Source organism: Mirounga angustirostris, unplaced genomic scaffold, assembly GCF_029215605.1.
Source record: "Mirounga angustirostris isolate CCGP_5_RB_7025 unplaced genomic scaffold, mMirAng1.0.hap1 SCAF_7, whole genome shotgun sequence".
In the NCBI taxonomy this organism is placed as follows: Eukaryota; Metazoa; Chordata; class Mammalia; order Carnivora; family Phocidae; genus Mirounga; species Mirounga angustirostris.
Genome location: NW_026991715.1, coordinates 13,013,402 through 13,039,164, shown reverse-complemented (window position 1 = coordinate 13,039,164; position 25,763 = coordinate 13,013,402). Strand labels below are relative to the sequence as shown.

At 44.6% G+C, this 25,763-nt stretch overlaps 1 protein-coding gene across 3 annotated transcripts in view; it reads left to right on the top strand.

Annotated features, from left to right (window-relative positions):
- Nucleotides 1–25,763, top strand: part of SEMA6A (semaphorin 6A) — a 128,067-nt gene that overhangs the window by 85,384 nt on the left and 16,920 nt on the right. The window contains exons 10-19 of one of the 3 annotated variants that reach the window (XM_045891368.3): nucleotides 788–1,005; nucleotides 4,363–4,494; nucleotides 6,634–6,789; nucleotides 8,212–8,388; nucleotides 8,750–8,890; nucleotides 8,970–9,050; nucleotides 11,415–11,473; nucleotides 13,716–13,736; nucleotides 13,872–13,922; nucleotides 19,150–19,314. In XM_045891368.3, coding sequence (XP_045747324.1) covers nucleotides 788–1,005; nucleotides 4,363–4,494; nucleotides 6,634–6,789; nucleotides 8,212–8,388; nucleotides 8,750–8,890; nucleotides 8,970–9,050; nucleotides 11,415–11,473; nucleotides 13,716–13,736; nucleotides 13,872–13,922; nucleotides 19,150–19,314 — 1,201 coding nt within the window. The remainder of the gene's footprint in view (nucleotides 1–787; nucleotides 1,006–4,362; nucleotides 4,495–6,633; nucleotides 6,790–8,211; nucleotides 8,389–8,749; nucleotides 8,891–8,969; nucleotides 9,051–11,414; nucleotides 11,474–13,715; nucleotides 13,737–13,871; nucleotides 13,923–19,149; nucleotides 19,315–25,763) is intronic. The other 2 variants (XM_045891348.3, XM_045891358.3) reach the window with 2 other exon arrangements.

The window sequence follows — 25,763 nt, the reverse complement described above, 5'->3', positions numbered from 1 at the left end:
TTAGAGAAGACTATGCCAAAGACTGGTGGCAATGGACACAGTCCTGCCTCAGAGTGCTGTGAGCCTTTTTCAGAACAGTCCCAGATCACGGGGAACCTCTGAAATATTTCTACTGAAAATGTAATCGACAGATGTTTGGCTGATTTCACACTGAGTCTCAAGTATCTTGAGAGGTGGTTTCCAGGTATACTCATCATTTTTTTTCCTTTTAATGGAGTTGTTCCACAGAAGGAGAGTAAATATCCAGCACCTTTAAGCACACGGAGAGTCTTGATTGTCTAGATTATTGCAAAAAACAGTCCACTGTTTTTTGAAGTGGATGTCCACTTCAGTTATCTTTACCAGAGAGCAGATCAAGGTCACAAAGCTGGAGGGCACAAATTCAGTGCCAGGGTGGCTTGCAGGGTTAGAGGAATTCAGACCATGAGATTCAGGGCCCAGAGGCAGCCAGTGAGGATGGCAGAGATGGTGCATACAAAGCGTGCTTTTGTTTGAGGAAATAAAAAGCTAAGCAGTCTGTATGCAAATGAGTTTATCTGGCTGGGAGCTGATCCCCTGAAGGATTTATGGCTCTGTATTAAATGCCACAGCCTTATCTTTCAAAACATGCTGTTCCAATGAGTCTTCCCTCCCCCTGCCTTTTTTTTTTTTTTTTTTGCTACTAATTTTAGAAACACGGGATTAAATTAAGCACCTTGTTGTGTTTGTTTTCTAAGAAAGGCAAATTCTACTAAGATCTCGCCAAGTTGACTGCATTTCATTTTCCTGGTGTGTTTTTCCTCGGCAGGTAGTTTTCCCAAGAGTGGCTCAGGTTTGTAAGAATGACATGGGAGGGTCTCAAAGAGTCCTGGAGAAACAGTGGACGTCCTTCCTGAAGGCTCGCCTCAACTGCTCGGTTCCCGGAGACTCTCATTTTTATTTTAACATACTCCAGGCAGTCACAGACGTGATTCATATTAATGGCCGTGATGTTGTGCTGGCCACCTTTTCCACACCTTATAACAGGTAACCGTGCCCTGGCTGCGCTGACCTCACTGGTCCTTCTGGGCTTCCCTTTCCCGCGGCAGGGGGAGGGTGGGGGGTGTCTCTCCCGATGCACAAGATTCACAACTGAAACAAAACGTGCCGCTCGCTACATGTAGCTGCGAAGCACTTAACACTCCATTTTCATCAACAAATTAACAGTTATAAGCATTATTAGATTAGGATTTTAGGGCAAGTAATTAGATAAATTATAACAATATTTCCTATTTATATGCCTGGCGTGGAAACACGTCTCATGTGTTATTTCTAAATCTCTCCAGGAGTACTGGAAACTGAATACTGTTGCCCTCTTTTTAAACCTGAGGAAACTAAACTCAATTCTGTCACCTGGTCCAAGTAGTCAGGAGATGAAAGAGACACCCTTAGAACTCAAGAACATGCCTCCTTCCTCCTCAAGGTCATCTAACGTTCTGTGTGACTTTTAATATTTCTATGACTGGATCGATTACCTTTTGAAGTGAAAACACTGAAAATGTATTTAAAGGCCACAGAGTGTGTAGGATTCCGACGAGTCCATCGTGCATCCGACCTAAGGGACCCTAGTTATTATCTGTCCGAGGAACCTAGACCCCAATGACCACTGACTCCAGGGGCTTGAGTGAGGACTTACAAGTCATGAAACAATGTACCTAGAAATACTGTCAGCCTGTTCATTCCTGTGTTCATGTTTATTTAAGCTAAGACTTTGAGTAATCAAATGACAAACTAAAAATTGTTCCTGGGGCAGCAGAAATGTGCAGAGATTAAAAAATAGGAGGAAGGCAGGCATGAGTTCTTCCAGACCTTAAACCTTAGAGTCCTAGCACTGTTGTGTGAAAATGAGCATAACCAGGCATGGTCATAAAACGTAAAAACATGAACTTCATTCTCATTTCTGTGGAGAACTTGGGATGTTCTGTACTGTCTTCCTCCGGATACACACCATTAGGGTCTGGATCATCCTTTTTATCAAGACTTAAGAAGCTGATGGGTGTCTAGATGACAGGCACCTGCATGGGAAGACTGGAGGATAGCACGTAGAAATGCTTACAAACTAGGGAGAGTCTAAAATAGAACACGCCAAAGGATGCACTGATGTTCCTCAGTTATCTGGAGGGCAAGAGTCAAGCGCTCTCCATCGAAGACACATGAAACTATGAATCCATATTGCAACATCTAAGTTCCATCTAAGTGAGCTTTAACCATCTGCAGGGATTTTTAGACTTGAGAATAGAAAAATACAAAAATCCAGGCCGTGACTGTTCACACTTTGGAATCCAAGTATGTAGAATTGTTTAAAAGAATCTGTCTTGGTACGTGGGAATGCAGGGGCTAGAGGAATTTCAAAGCACATTTCTAGTTTGTTTGGGGAGGGGGGTGTTGAGGGTGAGTTACTGTGTAATTACAATACAGTAGTAGATTCTTGTATATTATAGATACTCCGTTTAAAGTATTTTCTTAAAAGTCCTCAGGAAGCCCCCAATTAGTACCTGCTTATGCAGTCTCAGAAGCCTTATTTGTTCAGTAAAATCAGGAAATGGTAACAATGCACATGCCCATTTTCATCTATTAATTAGAGTCTGTCTCTGGTTTCATCCCTTTTCACCCCATCCTCCACACGTGCAAACTCGGTCGTGAGGGACTGTTTCAAGCCCTTGAGGTGCTCCTCTTTGCCCTGGGGATAAAACCCAAGTTCCTTGGTAGAGCACACAGGTCCCCCCACGGTCAGGCCATCTCGTCCTCCAGCTCCACAGGCCTTCCTGGATGGAGCTCAATGTGAGTTCTTGGATGTGCTGTGCCCATTCGTTCCCTACTCTGCCAGGTCTGCCAGTCTCACCAATGTGTATCAGCTTGAGGGCCTGTGTTCTTTACTACAGAGCATTTGCTGCTGGAGATTAGGGATTCCGTAAATACACACTGAAGGAACAGAAGGTGGGAAGAAAGGATGAATGAAGGAAAGACGAACGGAAGGTGGGAGGGAGTAAAGGAAGGAAGACGAAAGGATTTCACAAGTGATTCTAACCTGGGGAAGACTGATTATCAAACTCTAGGGTAACTTTAGTTATTATGAGATGCCTCATAAAATACTTCAACATTTATCCTATTTGTCATAATATTTAAAGCAAATACGTATACCTGTTACTTTTAGAAAAGGGAGCTGTGAAGAGAGTTTTACAAAATTAGTAAGTAATGCTAGGGCTCTGAGATTCCAAAACCGAAGGAGACCACTGCCGTTATCTATCCAATTCTGTGCACAATGTATATATATTCTACATATTTGAAAATTCATCCCGCCACCTTAAACAAGCTTTCTAATCTTCTCCCTAATTCTTGCTTTATTAGTAATACTTCAATAACTGTGTTATGAAATTAAAGATGGCAGAAAATTCCCCTAATCACTTTGGAAGCGATTTCCATAGCCTTTCAACGTTTGCAAAATCAAGACTAAAGCGGTCTCTCTGCCCTGGGTAATGTTACCACCCTGCAAAGTGCCCGTGTCTTGGCCCGGATGCTCCTGCCCATGCAATGGCCACTACCTCAAAGCCTGGTGAAAACTCTTGACCGGCTGGTGCCTGCAATTTATTTGATCAAAATCAAGGAATGACCATAGCTAAAAACAAACATGGGTTCAAATGAATGAATAATTCATGCCTTCTCTCCACTGATTAAAAAAATCCCCAAGTCCTTCCATGAGCACCAGAGAAGGATGTAATTATAGGTAGAGATTACCACCATTATTATTATTTAGCATTTAATAGAGCACTTTATTTGCAAAATGTTGGTGCTTTAGAGACTTAACGTTTCGTCTCACGCAAATAAATAGGAAGTAAAACTTAAAATGGGCGGTGACGAACAGAAAATAAGTATGCTCTCCCCACACATACATTCTCACTCCCAGGGTCCCTGGCTGGAGAAACCGAATTCAAAGAAGCAATATGTGGACAGATGAGACACTTTTACTTCAAATGTACACCAATATTAGAGATGCAGAATGTTTTCCAAAGATTTTATCTCTAAGGTTAGTGAGTGAAAATTCACGGAATTTCTGAACCTTCTAAACCACCAGTTATAAACAGATGCAGTTCCAAAAGCAGTAGCAACATGAAGAGGTTTTTCTCTAGGGAGTTTGCTGTTAAGCAGTCAGTCCCTTCTTCAAAGCCACCACCGACGCAAACTTGACTCAGAGAAACGTTTGTTGTGTATACTAGGCTCCCTTATAGTCAGGGTGCAAACTTTAAATTTCTCATGCCCATAACAGGAGAGTTATTCGGAGTCTGTTTTCCAAGCTGCACGCATAACTGTTTTGAGAGTAACGCTGTGTGAAACGTTACGTTACAGCATCCCCGGGTCAGCAGTGTGTGCCTACGACATGCTTGACGTTGCCAGTGTTTTCACGGGGAGGTTCAAAGAACAGAAGTCTCCAGATTCCACCTGGACACCAGTTCCCGATGAACGCGTGCCCAAGCCCAGGTATGTGTAAATATTTACGTGGTGATTCTGAATGGCGAGAAGTGGGCAGCTTGGTCCTCTGACAGTGAACGTCTTAAAGAACTGCACACCGGCGCCTTCCAGGGGGCCCCAGAGACACAAATGCTGGAACAACAGAAAGCCCTAGGAAGCCATTTGCCTTCATGCCCTTAACCTAAACTCAGCGTTACCTATAGTTATATTCAAACGACAACACTCGCGTCTTCTACTTAAGCTCTATCCCTGTGGGTTATCCAGTGTAATCCTAGGATGATGGGAAGCATCCAGTGCAGCCCCGCTGCCGTATAGCTGAGAAAACGGGAGGCTCGGAGAGGCAGAATGTGTCTTGTGCAAGTGCACAGACCTGAGTAGGTTATTTCCACCACTCCACCCTGCTTCCCCGTCCCTTTTATAGAGACCCATGTCCTTACACCCTAATAAAATGTGAAATATACATGGTGATCCCTGGATTCTGTAACCAGGCTGGATCGGCGCTGCGTCCAGCACTCTGGGGCAAGGGCAGGTAGAGACCAGTGGGCACAGTGGACCATCACATTTTCTCTGCTCTACCAGGTTCTAGTCTGTTGTGGATCCAGAAACAGTCCATATCCCTCCACCAAAATGTAGAGCCCCAGAATCACTTTCATGGAAAACCTGTTGTCCCAGGACAATGCAGAGACCTCTTGGTCCTGGTAACCTCCGGGAAATCTTCGCACTAAGCCAGCTAATTCATTCTCTCTCCGCGGACAGGATGAAACTCTCCCCCGCCCCTGCGCCTGCCCTCCTCATGTAGCACGCACTGCACACTTCCATTATAACATGTGCCATCTAAGTTCTATAGAAGCATCTGTGTGTCCAGCTTCCTCCACTGAATTTGTGGGCTTCTGCAAAGAAGCCCAATAAATATCTTCATTTTTTGGTTTGCAGCACTCTCCTCCAACCACCAAACCCCCACACAAAATACCCCCGGTCCACTTAATTGAACTGACTTTGATAACATGAACCACTCTACCCAGGGGGAAAAACCTCTGTGGTTCATCCATCTCCATCGCCTGAATTATCCACTGTGTGTATACGGTTACTCACAGAGAGACTAGGTGCAAAAAGCACACTATGGCAAGCTCAGAGAGATCCTCTAAAAGTCACTTCACTGCCTGGGAATGTTAGCTACTCTCTAGATAAGCAGGAAGGGGAAGAACGGTTGAGGAATGAGGTTTCAGGGAGTACTTGTAGAATATGCTCCCGTTGGTGTGTGAAGATGGTGTCACTTGGCTATGGCCAGGACACAGACTTTCTCCCCATCCTTCCACGTGCTTCCTCATTCCTCTGGCTGACATCAGGTTGCTTTCACAGGGCTGGCTTGGTTAGTGCCATAAAATGGTGTGTAAATGAGGCCAGATCATGCCATTGCTGTCAGGGTCCGGGGTGCTCTCCTGAACCAGCAGGCAGAGCTGGGCTGTGGACAGGACTGTTGTCGGTGTTTCCCTGACCCGACTTTACTAGGCTGTCCCTTGACTCCTGAAACCACGGAATTGCTTGTAGAAATGACTTTTTGCTGTCACTGTTCAGAAATCAAGAAATGACCTTTCGGGAGAGAATCTTCAGTGTAGCTGGCTTTTCACACCTGCCCAAATCAAACAAAAACAATAAAAACAAAACCGCATGTTCTCGGACGCCCCGGTAAGGAGAGCCGGTCACAGTGAGTCTTGCTGGCCTGCGGGCGGGCAGGCCACTATGTCTGTGCCGACGTCAGCTGCCTTCTCTCCTTCCGTAGAGCAAGTGCCTCAAGAATGTCCCGCAGGTTTTTAGGACAGGTAGCAGAGCCTGGGGCACGTGGGCAAAGCACACACTTCCTCCCTTGTTTTAAGCCCCGTCACTGTTTGGGGGGTTTGTGCTTCTGGGGGTAAGCCAGGCTGTCGCCAGCTGAGGCTGAACTGCCCTGGCTGGAGCTTCTCTACGGAATGAGGAGGCGGCCAGGAGAAAATCTAAGCATATTTTATTTGGTGGCATTCTGCATCGTTCCACTTCCTCTTTACAGCCTACAGTATATTCTCCCCCATGACAGATGCTCAGGGAAGCAGTTCGTTCAAAAAATTTGCCATAAGGCATGAAAAAAAGCTCCCTCCCTTTGTTTCTTTTTAGGCCAGGTTGCTGCGCTGGCTCATCGTCCTTAGAAAAATACACAACCTCCAATGAGTTTCCCGATGATACCCTGAACTTCATCAAAACGCACCCACTCATGGATGAGGCTGTGCCTTCTGTCATCAACAGGCCGTGGTTCCTGAGGACAATGGTCAGGTGGGTGTTAAGCAAATCACGTCCAAAATGGATTTTTCCCTACTCCATCTCATGTTCACAGAACCTATTGGTGGATCATGATTTGAAATGCCACAAACATCTTCTGTTATCCTGGGCATTGATTCAGCTATGAAATGCTGGCCAGTTGGGTGCCTGCCACAAAACCCCCATCACCACATTCCCAGTGAGACAAGTTCTGATATTTTCAGGCTAATTGGACCCATGCCAGCAAATAGAGGCAACAAAAATATCTCCTTCCGGGTGAGAGTCTTCTGGGCAAAAGCAGGAAGCAGTGAAGGAGAACCAGTCGATGGATGTGGATACCTGTTTGGTTGGATATGGTTGCAAAGCATGCTCCAGATTCCATCCAAGTCCTGTCCCCAGCTCGTTAGCTGTCACACAGGCCAGGGATGAGCAACACTTGCACAAGTACGCTAGCGTGAAGGATTCATACTGTACCATTTGTAATCCGAAGGGGTGGCCAGAGAGAAGGGACAGTTGATTAGAAATCTGTGATGGCGTTAAATACTCCTTCTTGTATTTCTTTAGAGCTTATTTCCAGACTATTCCACAGGCTTTCCCAAGCACCATCTTGTTGGCGGCAGTCATCAAACAAAATGTTATTCAACTTTACCACCATTTTTAAACGGTGACTTTATGGGAAGATGTTAAAAGTACTATAATGGCTCTTGCCTGTAAAATGGAAACTGTGGTATATAACTTGTAGGAGGGTCTGTGTTTTCTGGCTTCTGCCAAGGTGCCTGGCACAAATGGGTATCCACAGAGTGGTGAACAGCTGAGAGATACCTGAGAAAGATGGTGCCTGATAGGACGTATCGAAGGACCGCTGTCCTTCACCTGTGGCTTTAAATGGAACTTGTTTGGCTCGCACGTCGTCGTATTTATTTATAGAGCCATCCGCATGCCACTCCCCCATCCTTCAGAACTTCCTCGGCCCCTCTACGTACACTTGGAAAGCTTTCCAATCGGCCATTCTGCTGACAAGGCTTTGCACCTCGGAGGCAGAGTACGGAAAACTGGTAGCTGTTGCTTTTCTTTTCAGTGTTAACTGAAATGTTAAATGAGTTGGGTTAGTAGTATTTCTTACCGTCTTCCTGGGAGACCTCAGCCTTTCCTTGCTGCTCACGGAAGGGATCACTGCTGAGCGGTGTCAGATGGTTGAGGCTGTTTGTTATGTGACTTGGCCTCCACAAACACACACCTCTGTCCTCCCCTTGGAGTAACACTAATGCTCTGCACGTGGAAATAAAGGACCAGAACAGCTTGAGAACATTATCTATACGCATGTATTTTTCTTGAGGTTATTACTAGAAAGCTATGTCACAATTGTTTGAAGTGGAAAAGGGGACCCTTCAGTGACAGACCGACAAAGATATAAAAACCGTGATCCTGTCATTTTAGATACCGCCTGACCAAAATTGCGGTGGACACTGCTGCTGGGCCATATCAGAATCACACTGTGGTTTTCCTGGGATCAGAGAAGGGAATCGTCTTGAAGTTCTTGGCCAGGATAGGAAACAGTGGTTTCCTAAATGACAGCATTTTCCTGGAGGAGATGAGCGTTTATAACCCTGAAAAGTATGTAGACTCTTCGGCTCTTTCTTAGTCATTATTTGTCATTATGATCCTTCTGACTCAGAGAAAATCTGAGGATAGGAGACTTTAGTTTTATGCGTTTTTAGGTGACTTTTAGTATTGTTTGTAAAAAATACTTTAATATTTAAAAAGCATTATTTTCTCCTTGCCAATAGTGTGTGTGTTTATACAGATACACACACGTGGGTTGGGGAGGGCAGCTTAGAAGACCTGTTTCACCTTCGGTGAGACCAGACTAAGGTACCACCCTGTGGGCTGGGAGGCAGGGTGGGAGGGGGTGTCAGGAGAAAGAGAATTGACTCAAGAGGGACTACGACAGTATTATCCTACCTTGTAACATTAGGTGCAGCTATGACGGAGTAGAGGACAAGAGGATTATGGGCATGCAGCTGGACAAAGCAAGCAGCTCTCTGTATGTTGCATTCTCCACCTGTGTGATAAAGCTTCCCCTTGGCCGGTGCGAACGACACGGGAAGTGTAAAAAGTATGTATTTGGCCTCATTGACCATTAGAAAGTCCTAGAACGGAGTCCTGGGTAGCTCATGGCCCTGTTCTTCCCGCAGAACCTGCATCGCCTCCAGAGACCCGTACTGTGGGTGGGTAAAGGAAGGAGGTTCCTGTGCCCACCTGTCACCCAGCAGCAGGTAAGGAGCCTGAGCTGCAGAAGAGCATAAAACGGCCTTTGGCTGCTCTGCATTCTAGATGTACACACGCCCCTGCACAAACCTCACCAATGGGACTGCCAGCCGTTCTGCTTCCTCTTCCCATTTCATAGAACATGGCGACATCGCACGTGGCAGATTTCCAATTGTTTAATCATCCGTCCTCAGACTGATGAAAAACACAGAGAAAAGAAACACAATGGGCTCCTAAGTATTCCCTGGAGAGAGGGACAAGAAGGTGCATGCCTTGATCGTGGCAGTGTAAGAACAGCAGAGAGAAGGAGCAATAGGGTCCCGATTAGATTAGTGCCGTGGTCTGTCCGGCCACAGCAAAACTGGTTCCTCTAATGGACCATGCAGGGCCGAGAAGAGATCACAGAGCATCTGTTAAGCAATGCATTTGTACTGCAAGGATGGTGTATGCATCCAATAAACCATTCTCCTGCACTGAAGAACTGTTGACCCTATTACTCGTTAGGGAGTCAGTCAATTCTTGGCAGTTCTCCAGCCGATCAGCTAGATCAGGCCAGTCCATCATGCCTGTGATGTTGGTGCTTAAAATTGTTAGCCTGACTTTACATGCTTAGATGGCATTAAAGTTTTTTTCCCCCCGTCTTTACTTTAGTGGATATGAAATCCAATGCACATCCTTGACAAGTTACGGCAACTCGAGGAAGGTGCGATATGGCAGCACAGTTCTGTCTGAGCCATTCCTTCAACGTCCCCAGATCCAAGAGGGCAAAGAATCGTCTCGCCATCACTCTGAGCCTCCTCTCCCATTTTAGAATAGCTGGACAGGCAGGAGAGCGTATCTGATGACCACCACATGCATCATTTGAGGGAAAGTATTCCCACAAACACAGCTCATGACGGTTGTTAAAGTCTGACCTGGAAATCTGACTAGTACAAAGGGTTGACTCACTACACATGATGAGATCAGCTTCAAAGTAGCAATACTGACATACTAGAGTTAGAATTTTGTGTCTTTTCATGGGAACCCTTGAGGTGAAGGAGTAAAGATCACAAATCACACTGAGGAAAGCTAAGAAATGACCTATCTCCTTTCTGTATTCAAGGTGTGACTGATTTTTAAAAATCATTTTTAAGTCGGGGAGCCTGGGTGTCTCAGTCGGTCAAGCATCTGCCTCTGGCTCAGGTCATGATCCCAGGGTCCTGGGACTGAGTCCCACATCGGGCTCCCTGCTCAGTGGGGAGTCTGCTTCTCCCTCTACCCCTTCCCTCCCCCCGCCTGTGTTCAGTTGCTCTCTTCAACAAATAAATAAAATCTTAAAAAGAAAATAATTTTTAAGTAAACATGTGAACTCCAAAATTGTTCCCTTAAGGATCTACATCTATATTTCATTGCTCAAAACATGTGGAACTCTCCTTGGAAAACAGCCTTCAGGGCCTGATGAATTCTGGCTTTCACTACCACTGAAAATCTTTATCCTTTGAATATGAATTTGATTTTTAACAGAAAAAAACACTGGAAAACAAACATGGTGAAGGATTCAATCAAGGTGGTGACTTTCCAGATAGTTTTCCTAAATGGTCCATAAAATAAACTCTAAGGCAGTTGCAAACTAGAGTTTCAATGATGCTGTGAGAAGCAGCATGGAGCTCCCCCACCCAAAAAAGGACAGTACTCCTCTGAGTGAGTCCAGTGGGCTTATTTTAAAAAATCAAAATAGATATATTGAGATTGGTCTTGTTATACACCTTGTGCAGCCCAATGGTGACCAAATGGGTTTGAAAGAAGAGTGAGCTCGAGTCACAGGGCCACGGGGTCTCCGGGGGTCTCAGCACAATCCACCACCATGGCCCATCCCCTCAAGGGCGCTACATGCCCCCCAGCCATCTGTTCCTTGGAACACTCTGTTATACAGGTCATTTCTACACAGAGAAATAGATCAAGGTCTAAGAAGGCAGTGCTGGGGTCAAAGCAAAAGGAGAGAGGAAGAGACTTTTTTTTTTTTAATTTATAGACTTCTATATCATTTATAAAGAGTTATGTTAACATTTAAACTTTTTAAATGTTTAAGAAATGCTCAAAGAATCTGTAAAAGGAGGATATAAATAATCCGCCAACTAATTCACTTCCTGAATAATATCGGAATCAGCTGCTTAAACCCCGGCTTCTCTTCGGCCAGTCCCATAAGACTCGTTTCCATAAACTTCGGAGACAGACTTCCCAGCCGTTATCTACTTCTTTTTTTGCACCTGCCACTCAATTTATCAAACCGTGTTCATTTCTGTAGTGAAACTTCAGACTCGTTCTGGAGTAAGGACTTGCATTATTGAATTTGTTTCTTTCTTCTCCCTGCTCCTTTTTTTTTCTTTTTAAAGACTGACTTTTGAACAGGACCTAGAACGTGGCAATACAGATGGCCTGGGAGACTGTCACAGTAAGTACAGCTTTTTATCCATGCTCGTCTTTGTGCAAAGATCCTTTGGTCGGATGGCCCAGAAACATAACGCCGCATGTGCGGCTGGGTGTGGCTGGCACTGAGCCAGGCAGAAGTAACAGAAATCATCTTCTAAACGTCCGATAAAGAAAACTGTGTGTTGCAGAGCAGCGCCCCCAGTGCTGTTGCTATAAACGCTGTGGAACCAATTCACTCCAGAGGATATTAACTATCACCGAGCAGTAAGTTAGATCAGCATTTCCATTAAAAAACTGGTCTTGTTGTTTTAAAAAATGTGTTATCACACCGTAATTTTTAGCCAAATAATAAGAAGATTGATCGCTGTACTCTAGCTTTCTAATTGAATGGGAGGGTTTTGTTCTTCTCAAACATATCGCCTAATAAAAGTAATTTTTTTTAATTAGATTTATGTCTGTTACCATTCCCCGTGGGAAAAAACTTCAGGAAGAACCCACAAAGTACAAGATGACTCAAAATAACCTTTTTTATAGGACCTAGCCTATTATGCTTACCTCGGAGTTCATTTCAAAAGTTACTAAATGGTAACATTTTAGTTGGAACTTCATATAAAAGATGCTGGTCAAACGTCTGCCCAGGTGTCCTATGATCTGATTAACATGGGTATGCTCCTGAAAATGTTTACTAATGCCAAGTTAGAGAATAATGACACTCTCTTGGAAAATAGTTCGCAGGGTTTCAAATGTTATATATGATGATTCTAGGAAGCTTACATTCATTCAAAATGGCACCCCGAAAACAGCTCCTAGGGGAATGAAACTGTATTACTCTGATACCCGGGTCTGTAATGGAAATCATGGGTCAAACTCTCAATCTTTGGGCCAAGAGTACCGAAATCTCAGACTCTAAGGTTCCAAATTTCTACCTTACCCTTTTTTGGAGATCAAATATTACTCTTTAAATAAAGAGGACTACGGGCAGCCTCATCTCCGAATTCTTTGCTGTATTTTTTTGTTTGCAAATATTACGTATCGGCAAACGCTTCTTATTGGGTCTTCAAACACAAAATTTATGCGTGAAGAAATCCACCCAGGAGACTGTTATCACCAAAAGGCCTGCGTTACTTGTGTGTCTCAAACAGTCTGATGTTTGATCAGTGGATCTTAAATCATGTTAATCATGTCGGTGCCTTATGGCTCCGTTTTCAGGGAAACAAGTTCTGGTTTGTGTGTGCGTCTGTGTGAGCAAACTTAATTAGCTGACTTCAGTGAATAATTTTCTTCCTATTTTTATGATCTGGTGTTATGGGCATTTGTAGAAAATAGGGGTGTCAACTGGGACTGGATAACTGAACGGATGAAAGCTGTGACGTGGTTGTTACTGTCTCTATCACGTGTCCCCGCCACCTGTGTGTTTTTGGACAAAGGAACCGAAGGAAGCCTCTGTATCTAACGCAGGGGAGACCCTCAGGTCCCCAACCCGTGATCTACTCTTCAATCTCAGGGGGCAAGCCTCTGTTTTCATGGGCTACCTAACCTTGAACTCCAGTCCTGGTGAGGCACTCAGGGTACCCGGCTCAGGGCAGGAGGAACAACTGCCCCTCGCTGCCTTTCCTAGCGGCGTCTCGCTCTCTCTGCTCCGGCTACAGCACGACCTACTTCTGCTAGCCATACCTGTTCACATAAAGGCATTCAGAGGATTTAGATAATCGGTGCACAGTGACTCCTGAACAGGATTTTTAGGGGAAATGAGGAAATCCTGAAGAGTCAGTGTCAGAGGCTGAGGAGGAAGCTGAATGAACCAGTGACGCGACCTAGACACACCGCACACGCACCCACCTATGTGTGTGGTTGAGAGGACGATACGAGAGAGAGCGTAAAGACAAGAGTGTTTTGTAAGTGTGGTCCAGGTGTCACTTCTTTCACCTGCATACACGTCCCTCTGTATGGAGTAAGGCCTCAAGTCCCAGAATCACGTATAATCGCAGTTCCCTTCCTTCTACTAACTCTTGCTGTTTCTTTGAGCCTTGGCAACAAAGGGCAGTGACTTTGAGGAAACTCACTCGGGGAAGAGATAGAGGAGTGTGAAATCGGACCCGATATAAAGTGTCTTGTATTACACGCAGAAATTAAAAAGCACTTACTTAGTACTGGGGATCACATGTTAGCATAATTCTGTGTTAGCTCATTCCTACTTATTATGTAAGTCACACTAAGCAGAGGGTTAAACATTAAGTAACCTTCTCCTCCCTTTTGTCTTCCAGATTCCTTCGTGGCCCTGAATGGTAAGGAAGATATTACTCATAATTTAATATCGATGGAAATCTATGTGGGAAATCCTGTTTCACTAATCCTCTTGAGTATTTTCAAACCTTAAGTTTCTTTTTAATTAATTTTTTATCCTCATTATTTTTTTATAGACATTTCAACTCCTCTTCCAGATTATGAAATGTCTTACAACACAGTATATGGTCAGTTTATGGACTTTTTTTTTTTTTTTAATTCTAAGCCACTCATCCTGTGGTAGTTTATAGTTTTCATCCCTAAACATCATGGACCAGATTCTTTGTTACTTCAGGGCCCCAATTCACTAAAATTATTTATCAATTTCACAATCCTTCAAAAATCACTGCCTATGAGAGACAATTGACATAGGAGACTGGTTCCTACATTTTTAATCCACAGAACATGAAACTCGCCAACCTTAGGGAATTTGGTGGATACATTTAATGAGTTCTTGAGGGAGAAGAAATTGCTTTTGGGCTATGAGTATATCCAAGATAAAAGAACAGTGCTTATAAGTAATAGGCCATAGCTCTTAACTGATAGAGTGCCATTCCCCAAAATGCTGACTTTCAGGGCAATACCCTCTGCGGGGAGGGGGGGAGGGAATCTACACAGCATGCAGAGACCAGTTCTTAGGAGGCAAACAAACCTTTCCGATATCACATGAAAATTAGCCATTTGAAACTTAAGTTCACAAAGAGTATGAATATGTAGACATATTTTCAGTGAGAGTTCTTCAGAATGTATACAAGGAAGAGTGACGCAGTGGAAATGATGTGCAAACAGGATCTATCCCATTGTTCCTGCTCTGAAATACACAGACAATACATTAAACAAAGCCATGAAGTCCATAAACAGAATATTCTGAGCCCTTTATAAGAAAAATTGAAATGCAATTGAAGTGTTCCATTGCTATTTCTCAGAGTTCCCCCAAATGTTTATAGGGTAAACTATTCAAGTGTTTTTTAAATATGAAAAACACGTGTGATGAAGATTTAAGCTTTGCATTATAATGGGGACTAAGAGTTTCACTGATGTGCATTTTATAGCTTTTGTGTTAAAAATACATTAACAGTAACAATTCCAGGACAGTCTTTAAATGTAGAGGCAGGGAATAAAGGAAGGGGAAAAAAGGAAAGAAAAGAAAGCAAGGCAGGTTTAGGATTGAAGAAATAGTTTAAGACGGCTACACATGTATTTAACAGCTCTATGTAATGAACTCTTACTCCCTGTGTCTAATTAGCATAAATAAAAAGCCTCTTTGGAAGTCCTAAAGGCTGTGCAGTCCTAAGTGAGCTGTGCAGATATGGGGAACAATGCTGGGTTTCTCCTGTTTTCCTTGTGAAGGGAGGCCACGTAAAGCAGATGAGCCCACAGAATTCATCCACCTTTAGTCTCATCTGTTACTCAAACCAGAATACTGAACACCAACAATGAAGAAAAATTTCTCAGGAGGCAGAGGTCATCTAGCTTAGCTCACCCTTCAGAAAGAGAACCCACTTAGCATCTGCTCTCCTCCCATATCATGCTTTGCAATCATTTCCCATAATTGAATAATCTTTATCAGATACTGAGGAATTCAGGTCTTAAATCTAATTGAACCGGCTACCTCCCCAGCACTCATCAATTGGACGAAGACCAATTTTAACTCCCAGGTAATTTCTCATATGGAAAGAATAAAGGATGGGATGCTTTTTAGGAAGAAAAAGTCACCCTCCAATCTATGGATCTCTCCTATTTCCTTTACAAAGGGAAAGGAACTTAATAATTCCTCCATGTTAACATTTTAAGGCATGATGCCTGTTCGCCCTCAGCTCTTGATCAGTGGCTTCTGTGATGAAATTAAAGAAGAGGTAGAATTTTCCTTTCACCTAATGATCCTATCCATTTTAGGCTAAATCTGTCCAGCGTCAAGTTGTTAGATGATTGACCACCAAAATAAGAACTGGTCCAGACAATACTTACGAAAACACAGGAGACTTTCTTTTCACGAACTATTCCAAGAGATGCTTATTTTGGAGTTAAAAAACCTAGAACAGATTTCATTAATTCACTCAGCAAATACGTGTTGAGTGCCTACTACAGTGTCGAATTTCTACCATCAAAGGAAAGAAGACCAAATTGCTATTTGTATGAACACGGATATAGACTAGGAAGCCAACCACAAAGTCCAAAATGCACCCACTGTCCCTAGCTGTGTCCTTTGCATGCCCCCCCCTAAAATGTTCAGTGGCTGAGTGCAGAGAGAGAGCCGTAAAACTCGAACTGCCTAACTCAGAAAAAGGAATCTTTACGATAAATCATGCAGTCTCTCTGCTTGGCAAAAGTTCTGCGCAACAGCAGTTCACATATGCAAGAACCCCTTTTAGTGAATTGGACCCTGTTTGCCTTCTCTCTCCCTCTCTTGTACTGATTAAGTGTCTCTTGTTTTGTGTCTAATTGGCTACAACCATTGCTAATAGGTAACAGTGGTTTGAAGTGTCTCTAATCTCTGGAATCACAAAGACTTGTAGATACAGAGAAACAATGTGATGCATATTAAATTTAACTTCTAAAATCTATTTCTTTGCATATTATAAGAAGAATACTTCAGGGGCGCCTGACTGGCTCGGTCAGCAGAGTGTGCGACTCCTGATCTCAGGGTCGTGAGTTCGAGCCCCACATTAGATGGAGAGATTGATTACTTAAAAAAAAAAAAAAAAAGAACACATCATAAGCTCCACTGATTAAAATATGACCTTTCATGATGGGTTAACAAGACAAAATCATGGGCTCCAAACCTACTGACCTGTAATACCATGCCTACAGATCAGTGCCTATCTGTGTAGCATCATTTTGGTCACAGGGTCTCCTAGGGAAGACACAGATGGTACAGCCTGTAGAATCAGATGTTAAGAAAGAACATAAGCGACTCCCTCTTAACATCTTAAGCTTGGAGAAGTAGTAGTAACAACATGCCTCTCTGATTTCGAACTAAAGACTGCTGGTTAATCGTGCTCTTACGAGGCGGTTGTAAAATTTTTGAGAATCAGGTATTGCTTTCTCCGATTGTCTGATTTCACCAGTGACACATGTTGCCTATCCTCAAGCATAAGTTTAAAAGAATACAAACCTCAGGCTGCTCAGTTTTTTCCTTTAATTCTCAGTACATCAGATGCATGGTTTCTCTAGATTTACATACAGAAAATGGGGATGTGGTGGGTATTAGACTAACACTTGAGCAATAGGAAGGAGCTGATTTCTCACATTTGTGTAAAGCATTTTCCTACCTAACTACCATCTGGTCTACATTAATTTCCTCTCATAGCCATAGCTTTCCATTACAAATGAGTTTTCCATGTATTTGCAGCATATGGTCCAGGAAATCTTTCGATGGAGAATGTGTCCCTTAGGCATATATTTCCCCTAGATTACCGTATTAAGAAATGTTCTCCCTAAACCATACTTACAGCATTACCATAAAACTGCCCCTTGAACACAGTTAAATTGAAAGTACTCAAAATGCGTATCAATTCAGGTAAAAAATTCTTGCTACTTGGAGAAAAGGGTTTCGTTCCCCGCCACCACCACCACACCCCCACCCCCCCCCCACCCCCGCCCCTTCTAACTCCCTACGAAGCAATTCCTAGTGGTTTGCCTAGGCTGGGTGCTGCATTCTCTCTTAGGCTGACCATATATCGCGTAAGAGCGGTGCAGAATTCAGGAGTAGGAAACAGAGGCTCTCTTTCAGACCGCAATATAAGCAAAAAAGAAGGAAGAGAAATTCTGCATTTCCAAGTCCGGCTTGATTTCGCTACTCCTGTTCTCTTACCAGTATTAAGAGATGAGCTATGAAACCCAGGAATGTAAAAACAGACAGTCTAGATGCAAGCATTCTTGAGTTGTAAATGAACATGTACCTAACAGCTGGATAGAAACCAGACTATGTGCACCAAAGCCAATGTTTGAAGCTGCGTGGAGGAGAACAAACTACACAGAAGGTTTCTTAAATGTCACCCAAGTGCTGTGGGGGCATTTAAGAGTGGTGCTTCCACAGAAATCATTAGAATGTAGGTGACCCACCTGGCTTCTCTGCTTTTTCCTGAGGTCTTCTTTACACAGGTTGTCTGTTATGTGCAGCACTGGAGTCTCCTGGGAACCCAACTTATTATAATAACTAATAAAGAAGAACGCAATTCATTGATCATTGTGATCTTTCTTTCTGGTCACCAGTATTTTATTTATCACATACGTGGTGATCACAGCCCAAGGCTGGAGCCACTTGTGAATCTGCCCTCCTTTCTACCAGAGGCACTGTTTCCACATTCACAGAAGTTGCCTTGATGTTTTTTCAAACATTGTTCAAGAGGCTGCTAGAGCTAAGACGGTTTAATGAGCCAAAGACTCTAATGGAAAATCACAGGTTAAATTTTATTTCTACCGGAGAGAAGAGGCAGTGAGGCTTCCTTTAAACCACTGTGACAGTTGACATCAAAGCACCTGGTGCAACCTGTATTTAACCTTGCGGGATGCTGGCAGGAAAGCTTAGGAATGTGTTCATAGGAAGAATCCAGAGTTTCTGCCATAACTCCCAACCTGGCCATTCTTTTCCTGATGCCATCCTCTGGTAGGCTCCTCTGGATCTCAAAAAGCTATCCCTTTCTAATCTGAATCATGGCCTCAAGAACAACCTCTCCCAAGCATGAGTCATAAACCATGGGACTGACTTTGCCAGAACAAGACGCGGAAGGCACAGTCATGGCAACACGGGGCGGTTGAGGCTGCCATTCCAGGGAAGCGGTGGTGGGAGCAGCTCCCTTGAGGATGCCATCACTTCTCTTAGAAATGGGGAACCTGTGAAGTTGAGCTGAAGCTGAAAACTAGACACACCTTGAGAAAGGCTCGGTGGGAAGGGCGTGGGGCCGCAGAGTTGTTTCTAAGAGGCAAGAGGTGAGAGGCTCCTCCACTACCGTCCACCTGCCCCATCAGTCACAAATGGAGTCCCCCAGAGTGGACACATCCTGCCTTTAGTGGTGCCGTGGGAATACCAGAGAAGGACCCCGGTATTTCTTGAGCATGTGCTATATCAGACACTGCTGGGTACTTCAGCCATGATGTCACTTTATCCTCCCCACACAGGGAGGTAAGTGACATCATCCCCGTCTTGTGCACAAGGAAAATCAAGGCCCAGAGAGATTAAGTGACTCTCCCAGGCTCACCCAGCAAGCAGCAGAGATAGGATCAGGCCCTTCATCCTCTAAGTGCAAGGGCAGGGAGTCTTCTGCGGAACCCCAGCCCCCAAGCCTGTTATTTCTAGGGCAGTCTCCTTTCAGTCCTACAGCCAGGTTGGGGGTCCCCCTCCTGGCCTCTGAGCAAAGGGAATGTGGGGGTCTCCTGCGATGTTTTGCCTAACTGTATTTGTGATGCAAACAGGGCACTCCAGTTCCCTCTTGCCCAGCACCACCACGTCAGATGCGGCGGCTCAAGAGGGGTATGAGTCTAGGGCAGGAATGCTGGACTGGAAGGATCTGCTCGATTCACCTGACAGGACAGACTCTTTGGGGGCGGTGTCTTCCCGTAATCACCAAGACAAGAAGGGTAAGGCCTTGGAAATGCCTCTTCCTCTGGGGGGAGAGGGAGGGAAGAGTGAGGAGGACCATGTAACTGCTTCCAGCTGCATCGTAGCAGCGTTCGAGGAACCTCCAACACACTGATTGAGAGCGTCTCAGAAAAGACTGCAATCCAGTCCTCTGTGCTCGGCTTGATCCTCAATTATTCCCGGATCAAGGAGAAAACACACAAAACAAATAACACATCCTCTCAGCTCCCTCCGTCCAAAAGAGGTGCGGCTTGGCCCAAAGCAGATCCCTCTCCACTCCTCTGAGCTCATTCTGTGATTCTGGGTCCTCCTTTCCCATTCCACAAGGGGATGGAATGCAGGGCCGGCCTTGGCACGTGCACGTAATCCAGGCAAAGACCCGCTCAATGTGTGAACGGAAAGAGAGAGCGCAGGGCAGAGTCTTTACTGGCCCGTAGCATCCCTCCCTCACGCATGGTGCTGAATGTGAACAGAGCTGTCATCCTGCAATGTACCGTAACTGCCCTTTGAGGACAACAGCTAAGACAAAAATATGTTATTTAATCAAGCAGAATTGCTATGCATTTAAAACAGAAAGGAAGCTGCGCTCCATGAAAGGGACTCTACTGTGAACTGTCCTAAATTCTCCCCTGCTTTCTTTGCTCAACTAGAGACAGGAAATGTCCTCTCTTTTCTCACCAGTGGCTGCTTCTGGTAACACATCCTACTTTAGTTGCAGCTGCTTGTCCAAAAGACAGTCTTGTAAATCAGAGACTGAAAAGCCCAGTTAGCCACTGTGACCCTCGGAGGCCAGTCTCTGTTGTGTCCCCACCGTGGGGTTTTCTATGTACGTATTTCCATGTTTACTTTGAGAGACTGTTGGCCAGGCAGCCCCACACGCTAGACCCTCACCCTCTCTTTTGCGACTCACCTCCGCTGCTGTGTGGGCCAAGCCGCAGTGCGAGGGTGTAGCCCTTGTAACTTGTTCCGGAGCGTGTCCCCTCAAAAATCAATTTTCTTATTCCTCTAGAACTTCTGATTCATATTCCCTGCCCCAGACCTTAAAAAGAGTGGCTTCTGCCTCGGCAGCCTCCTAAAGCTGGCAGCATCCCTGCTCTTACCGTTCCACGAGCGCGCCAGGCTCATGGGTGACGGGACAGAACTATCACGGTGGGCCACAAGCCCTACCCTGTGCCATTATTTGTTATGTGTGGCTCCAGACCGCAGATGTGTTGGTCTTGGCCGAGTTCTCCCGAAGAGACGGCTCCGTGAAATCAGTTGGTGTTTGGCCACCGTGACTTTCTGAAAAACCAAACAGCCGTTCCGGTAAAGCATTAAGTATGTCAACCAGATCGCTAGCTGTTGGTTACAATCATTTTCTCTTCACTTCACTGAGACGGGTGGCATGAATGCTCCAGTTGTTAACTCCCCCAAGGGATGGAGGTTATCGAAGAGCCCAATTAACACTTTGACAGATCATTTTAAAATTCGGCACTGTTCGTTCTCTTGGGTCTTATTATGAATATTGACAAAGCTGGAAGCAGTCTACAAACTGTCAAGCAATGGTGGCAGAAGTGACCGCATGGGTGTTGAACATGATCACTGTTCCTGTTAACTCCTTGCCTTGCCCCGTCAAATTCGAGTTGGGTTTTTGACAATTGAGTATGTATTTGATGGGGCAATGACAATGGGTTGTTATGCAGAAAAATTTTTCGAAAACAAAACGTAGCTTAATGTCCCTTTTGCCATGATTTTTATGATTTTGATTTCCATTTTGCTCTGAATTGTTTTTCTGTTTAATGTTCATGATTTATTTTCACCTTCTGTTCTGTTTCGCTAAGCACGGTGTGGTATGACTTGGTGATGGCGTGATTCCGTTGGAAAAGTCTTGTTTCTTTGCTGACTCATGATGACGTCCCGCAGCTTAGCCCAGTCTGTGATCGCCTCGCTTCTTTTCATTTCCTGATGTGGGTGCTTAATGATGTCACATCCGCGTGCACAGCATCTCCTGGGATGCGAGAGTTTCATGGGTTCTGCGAGGGCCTCTGGCGGGTGCTCTTTTCACTGGGTCGATTGTCTCATGGGAATGTGACATTTGTGTGCCCCAGCTTTAGGAGCTAAATATACTCTGGAATTGTTCCTAAAATATCACACATTTCCCCACTAAACAGAAAATGTGTCCCGCTCACCAGCTTGCTGAGGAGGAGTCAAGTGCCCCATGCCTTTTTTTTTTTTTTTTTTTTTTTTTTAATTTGGCTGCTAAGTAAGAGGCCAGTGAGCCGAGGAGCCCACAGCTCTGCCCTGCAGATTTGCTGACCGCCACTGGGCCGGCCCCACTCTCTGTCCCACGACATCCTCCAGACAATCCTGCATTTCCAGAGTATGTTTGCTTGCCTTTTTCTTTCTTTTCCTTGCTGTTGTCTTTCGTCTCAATTTAATCCTGTACGTTCTTCACATTCTGTCAAAGCACCAATCCTCACCTTGCAATCTAACCCCCTTCTGCTACCATTGTTCTCAGCCTCCCCCTTTCCAAATAATAGACCCAAGCCCTCTGCCCTTCTGTGGAATGTTCCAAGGCTCTTTCCTTCTACACTGTGAGGAGCATTCTGATGCTGTATGTACATAGACGGTCATACTAACAAAGCGTGAGAAGAGGCCCATAAGGCTCACAGAAGCATTATCACCGAAAATGAAGTAATTTTCTCTCTCAGTAACTGGCCTTGCCCTTCATTACCCTACTGGCCTTGTCTAATGTCTCTTGTCCTTGCTGCTTTTCTTTAAAATTGCCTGATATCTTTCAAGCCCTAGATTCATTAGTAAAAACACAGCCAACTGCTCTGTTTTATCTCTGGGTCCCTAGATGTCTGGAGCCTCTAGCCAGCCCTTTAATCACCAAGTTGATAAACTGGATGCAGCCCTGGCTACTTCTTTCTTGGTTTTGCCACATTTAAAAATATATATTATTTATTCATCCTATAACTATTGAGGTGGTAATGAGTAGTTACAAAGGGGCTCTAATTACATATGAATAAGAAAGAAAATCCACTTTATTTTTAGATCTGGCTTGTCTCCCCCCACCTCTCTTCCCACAGCAAAAGAAATAAGAGCTTTCTTTTTTAGGTTAAGCAATACTGAAAATTAATAGCCACTCCTGTGCCTCTTGTTTCTGACCAAAAGTAATAATACCATAAAACCTGATTTCCAAGAAGACTGCAAGATATGTGAGGAAATTAGCCAAGAGAGCTGTACAGCATAAATATAAAATGAAAATGCTGACCTCTGCTCTTAGGACACAATAAATCAGAAGAAAATCCCCTACTTGAGACTTTATAGAGTTCTTGTGAGCGGTCAGAAAACAGATAAAATGGTCAATATATACAAAGATGTTCTCATTTGATTGGAAATGCCAGCGCTGTAGTATGCTTATATATTTTGGGAAATCTTTAAAGTGAGATACTATCAATTATATTTAGCCAAGAGGATATATACGCATTGCAGACAAGAAAAAGATACAGAAACAGAATTTAAATTAGGTATCAAATGAATAATTTAAACTAAAACATACAGTAAATGTTGAATATATTTTAATCAATGTACAAGCTATTTGTGTAAGCACTTTTTACTTTGGGAAATAATATTGCAGTAAGATTCATAAGGTCTGTCAAGTATGGTGATGAGTATGTTGTCCATACTTCATGAACAATCCTGAAGAGAATTTTCTAGATCACAGAGTGTATCAACGATTCCTCCAACGCAGTGTAGCCTACAGCAGTAGGGCCTCCCAGTAGGACAGGCGGCTCCTTACAGGACGGGATTTAGGTGGTTCGGGACATCACGGCCTTCAAGAATACTGAATCCTGTGCTGGAAGCCATGCCCTTTTCATCTCTCTTTCAGTCTTCTTGGTCATGTCAAGGGAAAAGTCTCAGTTTGGTGCTTTACCGTTAACGACTCCCCTGACTTGCTACTCCCCCACTCTGACGAGAATAAACAGGCTTTAGACTGGGGGCTTTGCCGTGCAGCTAGAGCTAGCTGGGATTAAAGCGGTTTTGCTTTCAGTTACTTTTTTATGGTGACCTTCTATCTACGAATAGTGACACTTTCCCCCCCACTTATGATGACAAAGTTTCTACTTGAAATACATTTTAAAGGTAATTTAAATAAAATATGAAGTAAATGCAAATGCTGGAAGTACAGGGGATAAAATTACTATGTAATATGGTAGGTAAGACTCACTGGTATCACTAAAACTGTAGTATTGGAAGTTGAATGACTAAAGTTTGGGTAACTCTGGCCTCGAGCAAATTACAGGAGTCCAGTGAGGATTCAACTACTACCCAAACCTGGCTTCTGGCATTTGGAAGAACACGACTTAATAACCGCCATGCTTCTGTGGGCCAGGCTCTGCGTGTTGCAATGATATGATCTAGGGCTCTTGTGACATCTCTTCCAACTCCTGACCTTTGTGACTAGGGATGAGAACTTTGGTCAAGTAGGAGTTGAGAATAAAATGGACTTAGGTTAAAAGGAAATTACTCATTCTAGTCTTGTTAAGCATCTGGTGAGATTCTTCTCCCGACCAGCAGTGAGCACCCAAGGATACCGGCAGCTAGTGATTCCCCAAGCTGTGGCCGAGGGAAAGCTGACCTTTGGTATTTCTGGGGCCTGTCTCCTTTTCAGTTATCGGTATGGACTCGTGATACAGTGTGTTCCCCTAACCTGGCAGTAACCTACGCCTGACCCCTTTTTCCCTTTGCACTCATTCAAACTCTACCTATTCTGAGCCTCAAATGCTCATAGCCAGGCTTTCCTCATTAACAAGCTGAGAAATCCAATTTTAGGTGAGCAGTATAGATCAGGGAGCCAGGCCGCGATGGCGCCAGCATTTTAACAACCTCTGATGCTTAAAATCTAATGGATTGGGGATTTTAAAGTGCCCTGATTCTCTCAACGGGGAAAGTCACTTCTTGGCTCCTATCAAGTCTCATGTAGGTGATCCTACATACAAAGAAAATTACTAGCGATGACAAGAGTAAAGGAAGAAAAACAAGCTTCTCTTCTTTTCCTGACTCCTATACTTGGGCCAGATTTTCTCTCCCGTTTCCTCAGTACCATTACCGTAACAAAAATGTTTTCTGAGGCATCTCAAGCAAAATTTATTACTGGCTCCACAGCACAGTATGGGATGCCAATAAGGAGTTAGAGGCTACACTAGAGATAGACACGGTTTCTACCCAAGAAACAGCAAACCGCCAGACGGATGAAGCACATAGACACGAAAGTGCACGGAAAAGCCTTTCCGGCCACCACTGCCTGTGTGAACAAGGCAAAAGTATGTGCAGCGGACTTTAGGAAAGGGCATTAGACGATTCAGGCAGCTTGGCTGATGTCAAGGACACAGCCTTGGAAGATGGTTTCTCAGACCCTTTTCTTCTTTTTTTTTTTTCTAAAGATTTTATTTATTTGAGACAGAGAGAATGAGAGAGAGAGAGAGAGCGCACATGAGAGGGGGGAGGGTCAGAGGGAGAAGCAGGCTCCCTGCCGAGCAGGGAGCCCGATGCGGGACTCGATCCCAGGACCCTGGGATCATGACCTGAGCCGAAGGCAGTCGCCCAACCAACTGAGCCACCCAGGCGCCCTCTCAGACCCTTTTCTTTAGCCTTCCCTTCAGCACCAGTGTTGCCGCCGTCACATGCCCCTGGACAGGGAGGAGGATGGCGGAGGGAAGCGAGGTCTGTTTGGTGCAGGGTTCGTATTTTAAGGTTTTGTGGAAATGCTGCCAAACTCAGGCTTTTGTGGAACAGCCTTAACTTAGTTTCAAAAAGACGAAGCCCTTGATAATTTGCACAGCTTTTATTTGTAAAACCTACAGGATCACAGCCATTTTTTAAATGTGATGGTAGGGCAGTCTTGGAGAATTCAGAGAAAAGGGTTCGGTCTGGTGGGGAGACTGCCAGTGGGCGGGGCAGGAGGCTGCCAGTGGGCGGGGCAGGAGGCTGCCAGTGGGCGGGGCAGGAGGCTGCCAGTGGGCGGGGCAGGAGGCTGCCAGTGGGCGGGGCAAGAGGCTGCACCTCCCACCCCACAATCCCCCCCACCCCCCGACTGGACAGGTAGGAGTGGGCATGCGCGGAGCCCAGGAACACTAAAGAGACCGGGACTGACTGCTGTTGTTCCAACCACCCTTCCGAATTAATTCAGTTCACTTATTTCTGTTTTTTTGTTTTGTTTTGTTTTTTAAGATTTTATTTATTTATCTGACAGAGAGAGAGAACAAGTAGGCAGAGAGGCAGGCAGAGGGAGAGGGAGAAGCAGGCTCCCCGCCGAGCAGGGAGCCCGATGCGGGGCTCGATCCCAGGACCCTGGGACCATGACCCGAGCCAAAGGCAGCGGCTTATCCAACTGAGCCACCCAGGTGCCCCTACTTATTTCTGTTTTGAGTGTTAGAGGAAAGCGATCCTTCAAAGTTCACAA